At 47.2% G+C, this 18684-nt stretch overlaps 1 protein-coding gene across 6 annotated transcripts in view; it reads left to right on the top strand.

The window, feature by feature from the left end:
• LOC119401923 (GTPase-activating Rap/Ran-GAP domain-like protein 3) overlaps positions 1-18684 on the top strand; it is a 594089-nt gene that overhangs the window by 558867 nt on the left and 16538 nt on the right. For all 6 annotated transcript variants that reach the window (XM_037668951.2, XM_037668957.2, XM_049417628.1 and 3 more), the window contains 3 exons: positions 2180-2284; positions 2419-2493; positions 5965-6028. In XM_037668951.2, the coding sequence (XP_037524879.1) occupies positions 2180-2284; positions 2419-2493; positions 5965-6028 (244 nt within the window). The remainder of the gene's footprint in view (positions 1-2179; positions 2285-2418; positions 2494-5964; positions 6029-18684) is intronic.

Here is an 18684-nt window from a genome sequence, read left to right on the forward strand (position 1 = left end):
CAAAGCGTGGTCATTTGAGGAGAGAAACGGCAAGGTGTGCGCTCCAGGGTAACAGGGCAACCTACGCCTTTGCTCATGCATACATTACCACAGAGCGCTTCAGGAACGCGAGAGGCAGAGCTCGAAGCTCGAGCCGTGAAGGCACGAATGCGTTCCGCTTCCCGCTGGCGTGTCTCTCGCTGCACCAAAGCACCCATTTGCGCGACATTCGCCCGTCGACGTCATTGCCTTTCTGCGGCGCTTACTGCAGCCGTTTCATTAGTCGGTACTAGTGCACTCGAAGCAGTAGGGGGCGGAGAAGCGCCGTTAGTCCATTTGGAAGCGGCCCTACGCTGGCGAGGAGGCGTCTCACGCTGACGCGAAAGGCGAATCATGTAACTGCGTCGTCCGAATCACCGTGGACGCCATATTTCACCGATCGCAGAGTTTCCTACAATATTGCAGCGAAAGCCTCCGCCGCGCTGAGACTACCGAAACGCTCGCAGTCGGCGCTCGTTAGTGTCATGATGCATTACTCGTGGCCTCCGAGATTGGCTCCGGCAAAGCGCCGTTGCTAGTGCTTGCTGTTCAGGCCGTTCGATTCGCACGGGGAGCGCATAATCAGAGAAAGCGGTGAGACAGCCAGAAGAGCGTCGGGGGTTAGACGCTCGCTGAGCTTAGGCTAAGGCCTCCATCCTGTGTTAACTCTTTCTGTTAAAGAGTAAACAGAAAGTTCACACTACGGCCGGGGTAGAAACGCCACGGGAAACGCGACGCGTGTCGTGTCTCGCCTCTATAGTCTGGCCGTGATTTCTCACGGTTCGAGCGGGGAACCTGGTATGACAGCCAGGCGAGCGTCGCAGAGCTATTTTTAATATGGATGGATGCTATGGGCGAGGCTTGGGCTAAAGCCACCACTTCGCGGTGTAAGGCGTTGACAAAATTACACTTCTTTGATAATGTGCCGAATGGGACGGCCGTAGCAACTATGCAACGGCGCGTTGCGGAGCTAATCGCGAAGGCCACGTATTACTTCATTCTACCGTTCCCAGATGGCGACACCAGGCGACACCACCCCGCGAACCAAGAGCACTGCGAGAGGAAAGTGTGAGATATAAAAGGCGCGTTCGTGAAGCCTCCTGCATGTGTCCCGTGGCGCATTTGGTAGAGCGCCCCTCAGCTATGGTCGCGGATCGAGGGGTCGTAAGTTCAACTCCCGTTTACGGAACTTTTTTTCTTTGCCATGTGATTGTGTTCATTTTGCTGTGTGTTTCCGTGACAGAAATACGTCATGAAAGTCTTGGTGGACCCTGGCATAAAACAGTTTCGTGTTAAAATTTTTAAGTGGGATTTAGGGGAAGTGGAAGGAACGAGCTCTAAATGCGTCATACCCGCGCATTGCAGCCTTTAATGCGTCAACTGCTGCGTCACATGGCAATATTCAATGATCACGGTGTGTTTACAAGCAGTCGTCAATTGCAGCAAAGGGCGCAAGCGAACAAGAGCGACAGGAAAGCGAGACGATCACGAGGTGGTTTTTCTCCCTTTTCCTGTCCGTCGTGTTCCCTAGCGCCGTTTGCTGCTGTAATGAACAAACTAGCCAACAAAGAGCCATCAGTTGTTCCCACGAGCCAGCATAAATGTGACATCTTTCAATGTGCGCTCACAAATGCGGCCGTCAGAGGACCCATTTCCGCAAACACTTTTCGAAGTCATTTAAGCACTGTGGGAAACTGGGGCCTGAATATAGGAAACGCTTTGCTCGTAAGAGCTGTTTGCCATTTGCTGCTTACTTTGCTTTATAATATGGCCGAAATCTCATTTTCAATTGCTCTTACAAACGAATCAATTGTAAAAATGTTCGTTGTTGTGAATAGTTGTCATGTTACTGACTATCGGCTGCGTGTTTGTTTGTGTTCTTCCTGGTTTCCCACATTTATGGCAAACACCTAATTGGCACAGAAACGCTTATAACAGCTTAAATTTGGCACACAGCACACCAATATTTAATTAATAGTAACATTTAAATACTAGAATGATTGCCGTATAAAGGCCGATTTGCGCTTTGAAGTGGACGCTGACGAATGTAATGAGGCGCTTTCCCTGCGAGTAGACTGCCTTGTACATGCACTGGGGCTGATTATTGCACCGCTTTTAGTTGAAGAACGTTCACTAAAACAATGTGTATTTCTTTGGATAGAACATGCTGAACAGACGTGCATTCAGTGACGTGTTGCCAGAGACACCCAGAGGTTCGCGTCGCAAGGAAGAGGCCAGACAAGTGGAGTTTGTACGAATTGGACAGGTCAGCCACTTTCCTCACGTTTATCCTCTCCTTCTTTCTTTTATCTCTGAACGGTTGCTGACCGTTTAAACACGTCTTTCGGTGTGTTTCAATCCTCCAACAGAGCCTTTTTTTGTTGTTGTTTTTTCTTCCAGGCCCTCAAGCTGGACACCATTGTTAAAGGGGATGCTCCCACCAGTCTCGCCACAACTAGTCTCTTCAAACGAGAAGTAGGCAATCTGTCTTGTGCTTCTACTTTACTGCACGAAAAAAAAATCCGGCAGATCCCACGCACAGTGGGAATCTATGTAATGCGAAGCAGCCAGCAAAGAGCTGCATACATCGTTTTGTTTATTTTTGAGCCGAATGAAATCATTCATGCCATGGCATCTAGTTCACCATATATCGCATGTTTGCCATGCACGCGTGCATGCATAATGTGGTATATACCATGCCAATGAAACGTATATTCTGGTATATACACTGCATGACCGGTGATTTATGTTCATCACGCACTCCTCTCATGCAATACCAATTTTGGTATATATCCAGTTATCTAAACCGCCGGAAGCGCACCATAACAGTGTCATGTAAATCATACCGTACATGACATGCATAACATAATTCGCATGTTAGGACCTGCCATTTATGTTCGTCATACAGTCACATCGCACAATACCAATTTTGGTTTATATCAAACGAGCGAAATGGCCGCGAGTCCACCATGAGCGTGGCATGTAAATCATGCCATACGTGACATGCATGTCATGGTTTTCATTATGCCACCTGTCATTTACGTTCGGCATACATTCGCGTCACGCAATGCCAATTTCGGTGTATATCAAGCTAGTGAAACGTCCGCGAATGCACCATGAGCGTGGCATGTAAATCATGAAATGCATGTCACGGTTTTCATGTTACCACCTGTTATTCATGTTCTTGATACCGTCACATCGCGCAATACCAATTTTGGTGCATATCAATCTAGCGAAATGGCCGCGAGCGCACCATGAGCGTGCCATGTAAATCATATCGTACATGACACGCATGTCATGATTTTCATGTTACCACCTCTAATTTACGTTCGTCATACAGTCGCGTCGTGCAATACCAGTTTGGGTGTATATCGATCCCGCGAAACGGCCGCAAATGCACCATGAGCGTGGCATGTAAATCATAACATACACGACATGCATGTCATGGTTTTCAAGTTACCACCTGTTATTCATGTTCTTCATACAGTCACAGCGCGCAATACCAATTTTGGTGTATATCAAGCCCGCGAAACGTCCGCGAATGCACCATGAGCGTTGCATGTAAATCATGACATGCATGTCATGGTTTTCATGTTACCACCTGTTATTCATGTTCTTGATACAGTCACATCCCTCAATACTAATTTTGGTCTATATCAACCTAGCGAAACGGTCGCGAGTGCGTCATGAGCGTGGCATGTAAATTATGTCGTGCATGACACGCGTGTCATGATTTTCATGTTACTACCTCTAATTTACGTTCGTCATACAGTCGCGTCGCGCAATGCCAATTTTGGTGTATATCAACCTAGCGAAACGGCCGCGAGTGCGTCATGAGCGTGGCATGTAAATCATGACATACATGACATGCATGTCATGGTTTTCATGTTACCACCTGTTATTCATGTTCTTCATACTGTCACATCGCGCAATACCAATTTTGGTGTATATCAAGCCAGCGAAACGGCCGCGAATGCACCATGAGCGTGGCATGTAAATCATGACATACATGACATGCATGTCATGGTTTTCATGTTACCACCTGTTGTTAATGTTCTTCATACAGTCACATCGCGCAATACCAATTTTGGTGTGTATCAACCTAGCGAAACGGCCGCGAGTGCGTCATGAGCGTGGCATGTAAATCATGACGTGCATGACACGCGTGTCATGATTTTCATGTTACTACGTGTCAGTTATGTTCGTCATGTCGAAATGTCTCGTCATACCAGTTTTCGTATATATCCATTCATTTAAACGGCCGCGAGCGCCCCGAGACCATGTCATGTAAATCATGCCGCACATGACATGCGTGTCATGATTTGCACTTTAGGACCTGTCATTATGTTCGCCATGAACTCTTGTCACGTCATACCAGTTTTGGTATATATGAAATTAACGGAATGGCTGCAAGAGCCCCAAGGCCGTGGAATGTAAATCATGCTGTTCATGACATGCATGTCATGATTTTCATGTTATGACCTGTCATTTATGTTCGTAATGCGGTCATGTTATTCCATACCAATTTTGGTATACATCCGATTAACGAAACGGCCAGGAGAGCACAAAGTCGTAGGCGGCTAGATAGATAGATAGATAGATAGATAGATAGATAGATAGATAGATAGATAGATAGATAGATAGATAGATAGATAGATAGATAGATAGATAGATAGATAGATAGATAGATAGATAGATAGATAGATAGATATAGATAGATAGATAGATAGATAGATAGATAGATAGATAGATAGATAGATAGATAGATAGATAGATAGATAGATAGATAGATAGATAGATAGATAGATAGATAGATAGATAGATAGATAGATAGATAGATAGATAGATAGATAGATAGATACGCTCAAACTCGCAGAAGTTCGCTAAGAAATGCTTCGCATTAAAAAAAAAGTGATTTCAAGGAAGAAAGACCTTTAATATCGGTAACATCCCGCGCAGTGAATATTTTAAATCGTTCTTATGAGTCGGGAATGAGATATTTGTCGTGCGTATAGTCATGAAAGGGAGCCTGTAATCGAAAAGCCTCTCAGGCTGTATCCATTCGTCAGAGGAAATTCCAGCCAATCCTTATGGCGGACTCGGGTGTTTCGCAACTTCGCAACATGCGCTCGAAATTCCTAACAAAAGGGGGAAGCGTGAGATAATAAAATGGACCTTTCCATTTTCATTTACTATAGACGTTTGCATTTGGACGTGATTCGAGGTAGTAATTTAGACAACTCGTTATGTAAATTTGGCTGAATAACATTTTATTCAAAATAGCCAGTTGGTTGACATAAATGGAAGACTTCAGGCGTGCCATCCGAGGTGTTTCCAAAAAAATATAAAGTTGGGGGTGCGCATATATACAGCGTAGTGCGTTCCTGCCAATTTCACAGAAAAGTAAAGCCTAACTGCTTGAGGATCCAACTGTCTCGCTCGCGACACCTGTGAATGAGGCGATTGTTCGCACCTCACCAACGGGTGAGCATGAAGCGAGTAGACGAGCTCTCACTTGCTTCACCCTTGGGTCAGCGTGGGGCGAGAACTGTAGATTTGCTCTCACTTGCGAAATTTTAAGATTGCCCATGCAATGAATTTAAGGGTCGTAATGAATTTTACTGTACGCAAACCTCGTCCAGTAAAATGCATTGCGTAGTGAGAGACTTCTGGATGCAAATAATTCTGGGTACCTACCTTTTTTTTTTTTCAGCATGCTTCATCGTCAAAATGCGGACGAGAATGCTAGTACATATGCGCTTTTCATGTCTTCATTCACGTTGCCGAGACCTGTTAACACCGCACCTGAGAGCGATGCAGTGGCTAGCTATCGCATTGTAGTGTGTTTCCTCATATATCTACTGCTCGTACTGAAAGTACTTCTGCTAATTCATTAATTTATACTTTCTTATCTAGTGTTTCTTTTTTCTTTCTTTCCATGAACAGCCTTGGGAACCCCAGTGCTTCTACCCAGACTTCCCGCACGATATTGTGTGTGGTGACTCCTGGGGTAAGTGAGCCTATACACTTGTCTTTGTTGCGCCCGTGTGCTTTTTAACTGTTTATTTTTGTAGCAAAACAATTTGTCCTCCTTGCCACAGTATTTATCGCTAATGTCGCACATGTAGGAACCGTCTGTCGTGTTAACTAGAAAACAGGTGTCTACCTCTGCATGTTGTGGACGCTCGAGCTAGATCATGGTGCTTGCAATCAAATTGCGTTTACATTCGCCAAATTAGTTTCGGAAACGGTGCCATCAAAGGGAAATGAGGGGCTTGTAATTCTGAGCGAAAGAGAGCGAGGAGGGGGAAGTGTGTGGTTTTGTTTAATGTAGTAATGTGAAGATTGCTCTGCTGACCACCCTAAATTCAAGGTGCAGATTGTCCATAACAACGCTTTTTGGTCTGCTTTTTTAGGTTCTCCCATTAGGGACAGACGTTGCTGTTACGCGACTGGTGTGCTAAGATCCCGCACTTCAAAAAGAGCTCGTGTGTGTATTGCTATCTGTCAGTATTTGCACAATTACATAAGAGGTCTTAGTTTAATTTCTTCGGAATACCTATAAAGAGCTTCTGCACGACCTCACGTTATCGACAAAACTGGAACAGGAAGCCTTGTAAAAATTCAGCGGAGGCAGTTTATAAGAACAGCTCGCTGGGCAAGTTAGCGCATGGTTGTCAGAAATGAAATGTGCAGCAGCGCCGATGTCACAAAAGACACAGAGCGTCTTTGCGAAATCTACCGTGGGTCGAGTGATCACGGGAAGCAAATAACACATACTTAGCAGGCTCATTACCGACAGATACGTACAGGACAACACCAACAGCTCTTGAGTACAATGTTTTTTCAAAATGTTACGGTTGTGAAATTTTGCCTATCAGTCATATCCGACGATATCGAACTCGGGTGAATCAAATTATCCTTCACATCGAACCATTTTCAAATATAACAATGCTTTAACGTGAATTCATGAGAAAATCTGCGGCTGCATCAATCAAAGATAGCCGGAACACTTCATATATCGCACACCAGGAAGTGCGAAACCCCCCATAAAGTTGGCTTTCGCTCACAAGTTGACTTTTCCTCGCGGAAGGAGGCTTTTCCTCGTGCATTTTGGAGCGTGAGCTGTGTGATTAGGAGGGCACCGCTCGGAGCGAGTGTAGAAACTACCGCTTGCCATCCCGTGCTTTCTCCTACAATTCCTCGTCGTCGGGCCCGTCGGCCCGTCGTGCGCAGTCGTCATTCGCTTCTGCGCGAGTCTACGCTCGCTTTGTTAATGTGACAGCTGCCGTGACACTGAAGAACTTGCTGTTCTTCACAACGGTGGCGATGTTCAACGCAGTCGAACATGGAGAAAGGGAGTCTGACGTGACCGCTGCGTACAGCATCCCAAAAGTATGCTAGTACAAGAACAAGGTCAACATTAGGCCAAGGCGGACCAGAGGCTTCTGACGCTGACAAGTACGCACAGCTGCGGATGAAGATATTAACGCGATAGCGTTAAAGAGCTCGTTTCGCAGAAATTCCGGTGTCGGCGGCGTCGGCGGCGTCGGCGTCTTTGGCTGTGAGCGAAAAATCAACGTAGTCCGTGAGCGAAAATTCGAGGTAGATGGAAATAAATAAATAATAAAGTTTCGGTTCGAGTGGGATCGGGGATTCGACCTTGCGACTCCTCGCTCCGTGGCGCGATGCGTTTAGCCGTTCGGCCACCATGCATACATCCTTCAGCATACTAACGGCGAGCTATTGATATAATGATGACAAACTTTATTTATGTACAGGCAAAGCTCCTGTGGATTGCCCCGTAGGGGCCTTGCTGATGGTCGGGGCCCTTAGTCCAGGGCTCCGCTGGCTCTTGCCATCCGCTCTGCTCTCTGAACGAGCCTGATCTGGTCGTCGAGGGCCGGGCTGGACAGCAGTGCCTCCCATTGCTCACATGAGGTGTTCATGTTGTGGTGTTCGAGGTCGTGTAGTGTGCACTCCCACGTAATGTGGTACAGGGTTGGTGTGGCCCCGCACCATGGGCATTCATCCCTGTAAGGTGTGGGGTGCATGCGGTGTAGTGTGTGTAGGTTTTTGTAGGTTCCGGTCTGGAGTCTACGCCATGCAGTGGCCTCCTTCGTCGCAAGCTTTCGATGAGGTGGTGGATACCGTAGGCGTCGCCCTCTGTGGTAATTCAGTATTGTGGCATACTGGAGGTCAACTGGCTCCGGGTCCGCTGCAGTCGACGTAAGGAGCGCTCGGTTGTGTACGAAGCCTCGAGCTGCCCGGTCGGCGTGCAGGTTACCCGTGATGCCAGAGTGGCCTGGTATCCATATGACGGTCTGTATGTAGGAGTCGTCCTTGCCTTCCCTTGGTATTTGTGCAAGGACATGTGCCGCAGGCACACCAATTCTGCCCTGCAGGAAGTTCCTGCAGGCCTGCTGGGAGTCTGTGAGTATTGTCAGCGGCTTGTTTGCATGCAGGCCTTCGCGGATGGCAAGTGCGATGGCCAGCTCTTCGGCTTCTGTGATCTTGCAAGGGCGGACAGATGCTCCAGAGGTTATGTGGCCTCGGCGGTCGCATACCACTGCCACTGCTCCTTTAGTCGTCGTCCCATACATGGCAGCGTGCGTAAAACGGGCTGTAGTTTGGAATCGATAGGTTTTCTGGAAGTATTGGGCCCTTGCTCTCCTTCTGCCGCTGTGTAGGTTGGGGTCCATGTTGCGTGGAATTGGGGCAACGTGATAGCCCTCCCGGACATGACGAGGTATCTCGCAGGTTTCCTGGGCTCTCGTTGTCGAGGCTTGGAATCCTAGGGTTTTTAGGACCTGTTGGCCCGTGCGAGTACGCTCAAGTCTCTGTTGTTGTGAGACGTGAAGGGCTTCAACAAGTTCGCTGAGGGTGTTATGAAGCCCTAGTGCCATCAATTTCTCAGTAGATGTACTCGTCGGCAGACGGAGAGCAGTCTTGAATGCCATTCTCAAGAGGGTGTCGGCCCGTCTGGTCTCAGATTGTGTGAGATTATAATAAGGTAGGCTATATGTTATGCGGCTTACCACCAGGCTTCGAACAAGTCGAAGGGTGTCTCCTTCCTTAATCCCTCTTTTCTTAGATGTCACCCGAGATATCATGCGTGATATAGCCTTGACGCTGGTTTGGAGGAGCATAAGAGTGTGGGTGGCTCGTTGGTTACTCTGCAGCCACATGCCCAGGATCCTGATCAGTGGTTTCTCTGGTATGAGGTTTCCATTGAGGTATACCTCAAGTTTTTGTGATGGGTCTGTGGAGGCTGCGTGGTTACGTCTGCTTCGCCATACACGTAAGATTTCAGATTTCTCTGGGGAGCACTGTAGACCCCGCTGGCTGACATATTCTTGGATGATGTGAGCTGCAGTTTGCAGGCGCTCTTTCTTTTCAGCGAGTGATCCTTTTGTGGTCCAGAGTGTCATGTCGTCTGCATAGAAGGCGTGTCGGAGCCCTTCTACCTCCTGCAGTTTTCTGGCAAGGCCGACCATGGCTACGTTGAAGAGCGTGGGTGATATTACTGCTCCTTGCGGCGTGCCCTTGTTGAGAGGTTGGTATGCAGGAGTCTGGAGCTCTCCGATCTTCAACTCCGCTGTGCGTTGGCTTAAGAAGCTCTGAATGTACTTGTATGTTCTTTCACTACAGTTGGTGTTTGCGAGCCCCTCCAGTATTCCTTGGTGGCTGATGTTGTCGAAAGCCCCTTTAATGTCGATGGCTAAGAGGACGTGTTCACCGTTGCGGGGAACGTTGCTGAGAACCTCTTCCTTGAGTTGTAGTAGTACGTCCTGCGACGACAGGCCAGCACGGAAACCGAACATGGTGTCGGGCAGGTGCTTATTATCTTCCAAGTGCTTCTGCAGTCTTGTGTTTATGATTCTTTCGTACACCTTGCCGAGGCAGGATGTCAGCGAAATGGGTCCGAGGTTTTCGATTGCCAACTTCTTGCCTGGTTTGTGGATCATCATTATTCTTGCGTGTTTCTACATCGCTGGCACCGTGCCTTGTTCCCAGTGTTGGTTGATGAAGGCCGTGAGTGCAGAGATAGTCTTGTCGCTGAGATTTCTTATCATGGCGTTTGTGATGCGGTCTGTGCCCGCCGCCGCGTTACGGGTAGTAGCTGCGATGGCTGCTCTCATTTCATTTTCAGTTATAGGTTCATCCATTTTTGGGTTCGGTTGTCCCACGTATGATGTTGTGCATGGCTCTGAGGGAGCAGGATCTCCATAGCATTTGGTCTTGATGGCGTCGACGAGGTCTTGTTGGCTGCCTGGGTAGGTGTGTAGTAAGCGCTCCAGGGCCTTGTGTCCCTCTCCTTTGGTCTTGGTGGTGTCGAGGATGGTTTTGAGGATGTGCCATGTCTTGGCTGTACCCAGGGTGCCGTCCAGGGAGTCACAGAATTTATACCAGTTCGCCGACGCGAGTTGCATGGCGTATTCTTCCGCTTCCGCTGTTATTTTCGCTATGCGTGTCCTCAGTTTCCTATTGTTCTTCTGCTTTTTCCAGCGGCGGGTAAGCCCTTGTCTGGCGTCCCACAGATGTAGTAAATGGGAATCCACCTCCGGGATTTCTGTTGTTCTGACTATTTCTTTTGTGTGGTGTTCTTTTTGTCGACAAAGTTTGTTGCACCAGTCTTCCAAGTTTGTGATTGTCTCTTCATCCTGTTCTTGGGCTTCCCTCATTTTTTGCCAGTCAGTTAATTTGGCTGTGCCAATATCCCTGCGTAGGCGTCCGGTCTGTAGTGTTATGTTCAGTATGTAGTGATCACTTCCCAAGTTTTCGAGTGTGTTGTGCCATTCGGCTCGTGTGGTTTGTGTGATGAAAGTGAGGTCGGGTGTTGTGTCACGTGTTACACTGTTTCCCTCCCTTGTCGGTGTGCTTGGGTCTGTGATGAGCATGAGTTGACACAATTCCATCGTTGTCTCCAGCTGGAGGCCTTTCCAGTCACGCCTCTGGTATCCCCATAGCATGTTCTGCGCGTTGAAGTCGCCCATAATGACTAGTGGGTTTTCTTTGGCGAGGCAAAGGGTGTCTCGGAAGAGTTTGGCAATGGTAGCCCGCCTTTGACGTGGGGGGCTATAGATGTTTAAAATGAAAGCACTTTGTTTCTGGTTGCCTTTGTAGACGAGTTCGAGGAGTACATGCAGTACGTCTATGTTGTCGTCCAGTTTATGTTGTATAGTTGTGATGTTTTTATCCACGAGCGTGGCTACCTTCCACTAGTCATCTTGACTCGAATGATATGCTTCATATCCCTGAAGTGTTGGTCGGGTACCGATCTCTTGTAGGGCGATGACCCCTGGTGGCCTTGAAGATTGAGCGATCAGTTGTGTCAGCAGCCCTTTTTTTCCTTCGGTACCCGCGGCAGTTCCATTGCCAGAGTTCTAAGTTTTCTTTGACTTGCTTGCGTGGTCTAGGCATGTTTAGACGTGGTTACTTTTGTTTGAGTCTGGGGTATGTGGTTTGATCCTGTCGTAGAGGTTATCTTGTGGAGGTTCTGTCGTAGTCTATTGCGTAGTTCCGTGTGGTGAATCTTGTCTTTGGCCATGCTGTCTTTAGGTGCTTCTGTATCCGCAAATGCTGCCTGTGTGCTGTTAAGTGCAGTCTTTGTCAGCTGTCCCAGCTGAGTGCGAATGTCGTCCATGAAGGCTTGCATCTGGGTGCGGATGGCCTCGAATTGGTGCTGCAGGTCAGTGATGGCTTGGTGTGGCACTGTTTCCTGTGGTTTCTGTGTGAGTTGTGTCACTAGTTCTTTGAGGTGTCTGTTTTCTTGTGTGAGTGTTTGTACCTGTGTTTTTATGCTCGCGAGTTCCTGTTCGAATTTTGCGGATGGTGGAGGCTGTTGGTTTTGGTGCGAGTGGGAAGCTGCTGCTGTCCGGCTTACCCTGTCTTTGTTGGCGTCGGTCGCCGTGGGGGAGGCTTCCCTATTCTGTTGGTGCTGCGAGAACCCATTGTAATCGGATGCTGCGGTGGCTGCTGCCTGCCTCTGGTGCTGGGGCATCGACCTCGATCGTCGTTTGGGTGACTGGGATTGAGGCCTGGGTTGGAGGCGTGAGCGGGACTTAGATCTCGAACTGGAAGCTGGCGGACTATTGATATACACCATTTGGCGTTGATGGTACGCACGTCTTGGAGGTTCTTCAGCAGCGTGACAGAAAACCCACCAGATGGCGCAAAGGGACGCATGCACGGATATAGGAGCCGTCGCGCGTCCACACTTTGGCTTTCCTTGCGGCTCGATTTAGGTGTCGACCTAGAAGCGAAGCGAGGCTTGCAATTGGGAAAGCGATACGAAAACGGTCCGATTACGCTATCGCGTTCTACTCCTGAAAGCGAAGCTCAAGCGTCCTCCAAGTTCTGTTGAGGTGCTGTTTACATCTGCACATCTACACCGCACTTTCTCGCGTATAACCCGTCCCTGCATGTAACACTCATCTCAACTACAAACCGTTGAAAAATAAAAACTAAAAAAAAACACGGTTTACCCCTCCGTCATAGGAATCGATATAACACGAAAGCGAAATACGTCTTCGCAGAAGTAGTTGAAGGCCTATTGTACACCGATGTATGAGAGCTTGCAAATTTGTGCTGGTGAAATTTGGCGACTATAGTAACGCTTGACGTGGATGCAACCATGTTGACACCTGGTAGCGCATCTTCACCCCGGCGACTGTCGTCCATGACCATGATTAAAGCTTGTGGTAGCTGAAGTCAACGCCTCCGTCAAGAGGCGCTGCTGACGTAGTTAACATACACCTGGTCACAGCATGTGGTGAATCCCGGCACAAGGACGATATGAACAAGCACACAATAAACACTGGTAGTCGTATAGGCTCACGCATACACTACCGCACAACGCTTCAGGAATGCATGGGGCATTGTTCGTAGCTTGAGCCGTGAACGCGCGAAGGCGTTCCGCTGCCCGCTGGCGTGTCTCACGCTTCACCCAGGGTGTCGGAACGGAACGAAAACCGAAAACGAAAAATGAAAAAAAAACGATATTTTTGACCGGAACGAAAACGTAACCGAAACTTTATATATTATTTCGTTCCGGAGTGGAACCGAAATTTTTTCAATCGTTTTTCGGTTCACGAGAAAACTTCGCGATCCGGAACAACCGAGCTCGTGCAATGTGAGCATATCTCAGGGTACAGTATTAGCGCGTACCTCAGGCAGGAATTCCAAAGCAAAGATATGTTGAAATTGCGCGAAAAACAAAAACAGTGGCAACCAGAGATGTTTATACTAACGCAAGTGGACTTTTGCGCGCCTCTCACGCAGGCCAAAGTGAAGAGGGAATTGTCGGCGCTGAAGTTTGTTACAGCGAAAGCTGTTATGAGATCACAACAGCTGATTTGGCGCCATAGTTCTCCGCCGCCGCCGGTTTCCGTGACTGCTATTGCGAGAAATAAGAAACAATTGAATGAGAAACAAATTTCTAGGGTCGGATGGGATTTTAACCCGCGCCCTCTGCGTGGCAGTCGGGTCTTTCACCACTGTGCCACGTTGGTGCTTTTAACTCCTTCGCAAAAATACGCAGGCATCATGTCGGGCATGGAATCGTGTTAACATATGTAATATAGCATGGCAGAAAAGTAAAATAACAACCAGTCATTACACAATGCTAATAGCGTGTGTGTGGTTTAATGCTTCCCACCAGTGTTGCGGAGTTGCCACTTCATAAGTGAAATGACACCGAAATCATTCCACATTTTCGCGACCCTGGAATGGAATGGGGACAACGCTTGGAAGAATGTAATGGGAATGGAATTAAGCGCCTTCTGCACGCAATGGAATGGGAATGGAATTACGTCTTTTTCCGAAAATAGAGCACGTTTTCGTCTACGTGCCGATTTTCGAACTTCAAACATTAGTAAGTCAGCCTCGAATTTAACAATAAAGCAGTATTTTTAAAATGGCTTGGCTGATTACAAGCACGGTATATTTATAAGTAACGCGCCTACTACAAACAGAGGCATACGTTAGTGTACAAACAAATGCATTATCCCAGCAGATACTGAAGAGAGAAACAAACTACCCCTGTGCGTTGGTTCGCATTGATACCCCCACACGAAAGTGGCGAATACTCTATGGACAGCCTGATCTTTATCGCACGAGCAGTTTAGTACCTGACACACGTAAATAACCTTTGCGACAAGGAAGACACTGCATACCTGCGCACAGGCGAACACAGAAAGTTCTCACCACATCCATGCTTGCGAGGCGCGCTTGACAACCATCAGTGCTGACGAGCAGTGCGGCCCAGTGTTCCGTATTCGATACAAAGGCACAAGGTGCCCGAGCGGTGCACTGTTCCAACTAATACCAGCAGATCTAGAGGGTTTTGTTCCTCATTAACCAAATCTTAGTTTTCTCCATATTCACGACCGCTCCAGACGCATGGTAAAACTGCTTAGTCTTCTTGAATACTACTTTTTTCAGCATAAAAATACGCTATGTCGTCATTTTAGCATTAACACATTTAAGCTTAAACATTATTAAAACATCACCATTCGTTAAAACATGCTGTAGCGGGAAAACTGCCCCTATGGGAATTAGTAGGGTGGTTGTACCGCACGAGATGTCGCCAAGCTACTATCCCTCGACCTTAGTAACGTGCTTTGCGTGCTTTTGCAGTTCTTAATGCATCTGATGGCATCAGCTTTATGGGGTGTTCATTCTTAACTCAATAAAACTATAAAGATGCCTTTCCTACTTTGAGGAATTGCAGGAATGGAATTGAACTGCCCGGCCATTCCCGGAATGGGAATGGGCTAAGTTTTTTTATTCCGAGGAATTGAAAGGAATGGAATTGCGGCAGGTCCTAATTCTCCGGAATGGAACTGGAATGGTATCATATTCCGCAGCACTGCTTCCCACCCACTGCAAAGTGCTCAGCCATAATTCGTCATCGTCATCAGCCACAGCATAAAGTGCACTGCCTTACAGATGTATAGCGGGTACCACGTTTCTCCAAAAAATGACGAAAAATTGCAAAGTGGGAACTTCGCTACTTGAGAAAAATTACGATGATTTATGGCGTAGTGGGTACCTTGCATGTGTACTTGTATTAGTTGCCCCAAGAGAATTTACAACGGGCTCTACAAAGTCCGCTCTTCTAGTTTTCGCTGCGACTGTGCTGCGTGTTCCGCGCAGGCCTGGCGATACCTTTATCAGAACAGCGGTTTCGGGCATCAGAGAGTACACTCAGTGACGTGCTGCTTCTGAGATCGTGCTCACTCCCTTGACACAAAGCACTGAGCCCACTAAAAAAATCATATTTATCTTTTGAGAAAATAAATAAGTACTATGACTTTGAAATTAATACTGCTTTGTGAAAGTTGGTAGGAATTCGTGGTAGAGTTGCTTCCGCTCCTCTAAAGAACGTGTTTTATCCTTGTCCCACTTTCCAAAGACGAGAGCCAGTAACTACATCACAAATTTAATGTTTTTATGATTACCCTAACTTCAGATTTTTGCGTAAAAAAACCGTTACGAACCGTTACGGAACATTTTCTTTTCGTTCCGGAACAGAAACGGAACGGAACTTTTTGCGGTGGAACGAAACTCAAACCGAAACGAAAAACATTTAGTTCCGACACCCTGGCTTCACCAAAGCACTCACTTGCGCGACATTCGGCTGTCGACGTCGTTACCTTTTTGCGGCACTCATTGCAGTAGTTATCTAAGTCGGTGTCATCGCACTTGAAGAAGAAGAAGACGGTGGAGAAACACTGTTGGTGTATGTGCAAGCTGCACAACGCTGGCGACGAGACGTCACACGCTAACACGACGCGAAACACAACGCACGTAACTGCGTCGTCACCGAATCGAATCGCCGCGTTGTACCTACAGCCTCCGCTGCTCCGAGACTACCGAAGCCGAAGCGTTGCCTGTCGGCGCTCGTTAGTGCCACAGGGCAGTACTTCACTTCATCTTTCGTAGGCGGCGACACCGCCCCTGCCAACTTAGCGCGCAGTGAGAGGGAGAAGGCGCGATACATATAACGCGCGTTTGTGAAGATTTGTTCATGTGCGTCAGTGGCTCAGTGGTTGGAGCGCCAGGCACCTATCGTCGCAGACCGAGAGGTTGTGGCTTCAACTCCCAGGTCATGAATGTCTACTGAACTGTTTCTTGTAGTTTTTCTTTGTCATCTGTTCATGTGCATTAAACAAGGAAATGACGTCAGTTATGGCTGGTGGTCCGCGGCATAAAACACTTTCGTGTTAAAACAGAGATCGCCTCCGCCCCCCGCACTGCCGTGAAACCGCCTTCTTTGCATTATCGTGAAGCAAGGCCGTGAAGCCAACTTGCGCACTGAAATTCGCTTTGTAAATACGGAAAATCCTTCAAAAGTTTTATATCGGATTATACAAGATATGGCATTAATACCCGATTTCTTGCGAGTTCGATATATGCGGGTTCGACTGTACTGACTTGGTATCAGGCTATTCGCGCGCAAAAAAATGTGCGCTGTATTAATTTGTGCGAGCACGGTTTCCACATCAAATAATAATGATCCTTGATTGGCGGGCTTGTGCGAAACATTGCAGCATCTTTTGCGTCGGAGGCACGAATTTCCAACGCATATCGCTTGAGCACGTGGCTGCTCAAGGCTGAGGGTTTGCCGCCTGAACAAAAATACCGAAATGCACCGCATATAATTAGTACACGAAATCGCGCACTCGTTGCCGTTGTTCTCGGTTCTCGAGCAAAAGTGCTTCATTCGCGATCACACTTGTTCATGGGTGTCATCCTGTCCGTGCGTGTTTTAGGGCCGAAGCTCCTCAGGGTGTGTGTCGTTCCCTCCTCTGTAGTAGTAGTAGTATGTAGCCAGCTCTAGTTTAATGAATTGCTCAGTAAATGGCGTTTAATGTATTTCTTAGAGCTCTAGTTTAATGAATTGCCCACTAGATGGCGTTTCATGTATTTCTTAGAGTTGCTGTTGAAAGATGACAGATGGCGCTTGTATAATGCGAATGACGCATGTCATTGGATGCCTGCGATCGTAAAAGGCGCTCGCTCTTGGCGCGCTTTCTCTTTCGCTCGGAGTCGCCGGATGGAGGCAGACAAGGCGCTCGCTCTTGGCGCGCTTTCTCTTTCGCTCGGGAGCGGACACTTTCCCTGCATTTCACCGATCACAAAGCAGTGATAATGGAGGGACCACGTAAACCAACCGTACAATAAAAGTTTGATGTTTAATATATACACGGTGTTTCACACTTTATATGATGTACTGGGCGAATTTCACGGAAGAGTTTCACGGTTTACCGATGATTCCCTCCGGAGCTTCGCCCCACTCATCATCATTCACCCCGTGGATATGCTGTGATTTTTTCTTCTGAGCAGGCCTTCATTGTAGCCGTTCCGTTAGTAAGCGGATCGTACTCGGAGACACCTACTTCAATGTACCTAAGCAAAGCGCACCTTCGTTCTTTGTCTACGAGATATACGGAAAAGTCCTGTGCGCGAGCGCATGAAGGACTAAATACGTATATTCTGCTTTGTCGCTGCCAAATAGCTGCAGCGTGGCTTATATGGTTAATTCATTCCTCGTATTAGTATTATTCAAGATACAAGTCGCACTGCAGTTGCTCGTCATCAATTCGTATTGATGTTTTTATCGCATATTAAGCAAATGCTAATGTCAGAACAGATTTCTGCAAATTTATCTGGCTTCGTACAATGCTAATGACCAAATTGCCTAGTTTTTCGATCTGGTTGTGAGCTGGTTAATGAGAGCGGGACACAAGAGAAGTTGCTATTATCTTTTTTATATCTTTGGAACAGTTTTTCTTTATTTCTGAGACACCTAATTGTTGATGAGCGGTTTTTGGTACATTTTATATTAATTCAACCATGACGTTGAAAACATGGAACTTGTTATTACAGATTGTCTGGTTGCTAACTGCTCCATATTCAGATCCTGAGCTCGACGCACTACGGAAACCCTTCATCCTTTTCTCTGCAATAAACTTATATTGCTTTAATAGCAGAGTTTTCGAAGTAAACAAATAACCTGAGTCTGTGCACGCACATCCAGCTTCGGCACTCTTGATAAGCTTGTACAAAGGTGGTAGCAAAGATGGCTTAAATCTAATCACCCAGCTCAGCCACTAGAATACCATCTAACATCCCTGAGTGTAGTATTATTAATGTTACCGAGCTTAGCTGATCTATTACCACGTATGCGCAGCTGTCCATGCCCTACCAAGCCTGCCACATGAGTTACGACCCGCTTATCTGAAACTTTTGTTGCCTAAGGACACCTAATCACATTGAAACATACCTTTATCTCCTTTTCTTTACGCACAGTGTTCTCAGAGGAGTCAAACCTATCAAGCTCGGCCTAGTAGTGGTGTGCTGTGCTATGAGTATGAGTATATTCCTCATCGAGCAAACAAGATTGGAGTAACATATAGCGAACTCGGATATAAAAAGAGAGAAAGGTATTGAAAACAGTGTGGCCGCAAGAACAAACCACCCGGTTCTCTATTCAGACGGAGAAAAAAGTGAACGAACGATCGGAGGAGGAGAGGCAAGCAACAACATATACACAAGGCACGAGAGAAAGAAAACGGCATTGCCGCCCACACAGGTCGATAAACCTCAATAAGTTCGGTAGCGACTTCAGCGCTATTGCTTCGATGACTCGAGGATTGG

This window comes from Rhipicephalus sanguineus, chromosome 1 (assembly GCF_013339695.2).
Source record: "Rhipicephalus sanguineus isolate Rsan-2018 chromosome 1, BIME_Rsan_1.4, whole genome shotgun sequence".
NCBI classification, from domain to species: Eukaryota; Metazoa; Arthropoda; class Arachnida; order Ixodida; family Ixodidae; genus Rhipicephalus; species Rhipicephalus sanguineus.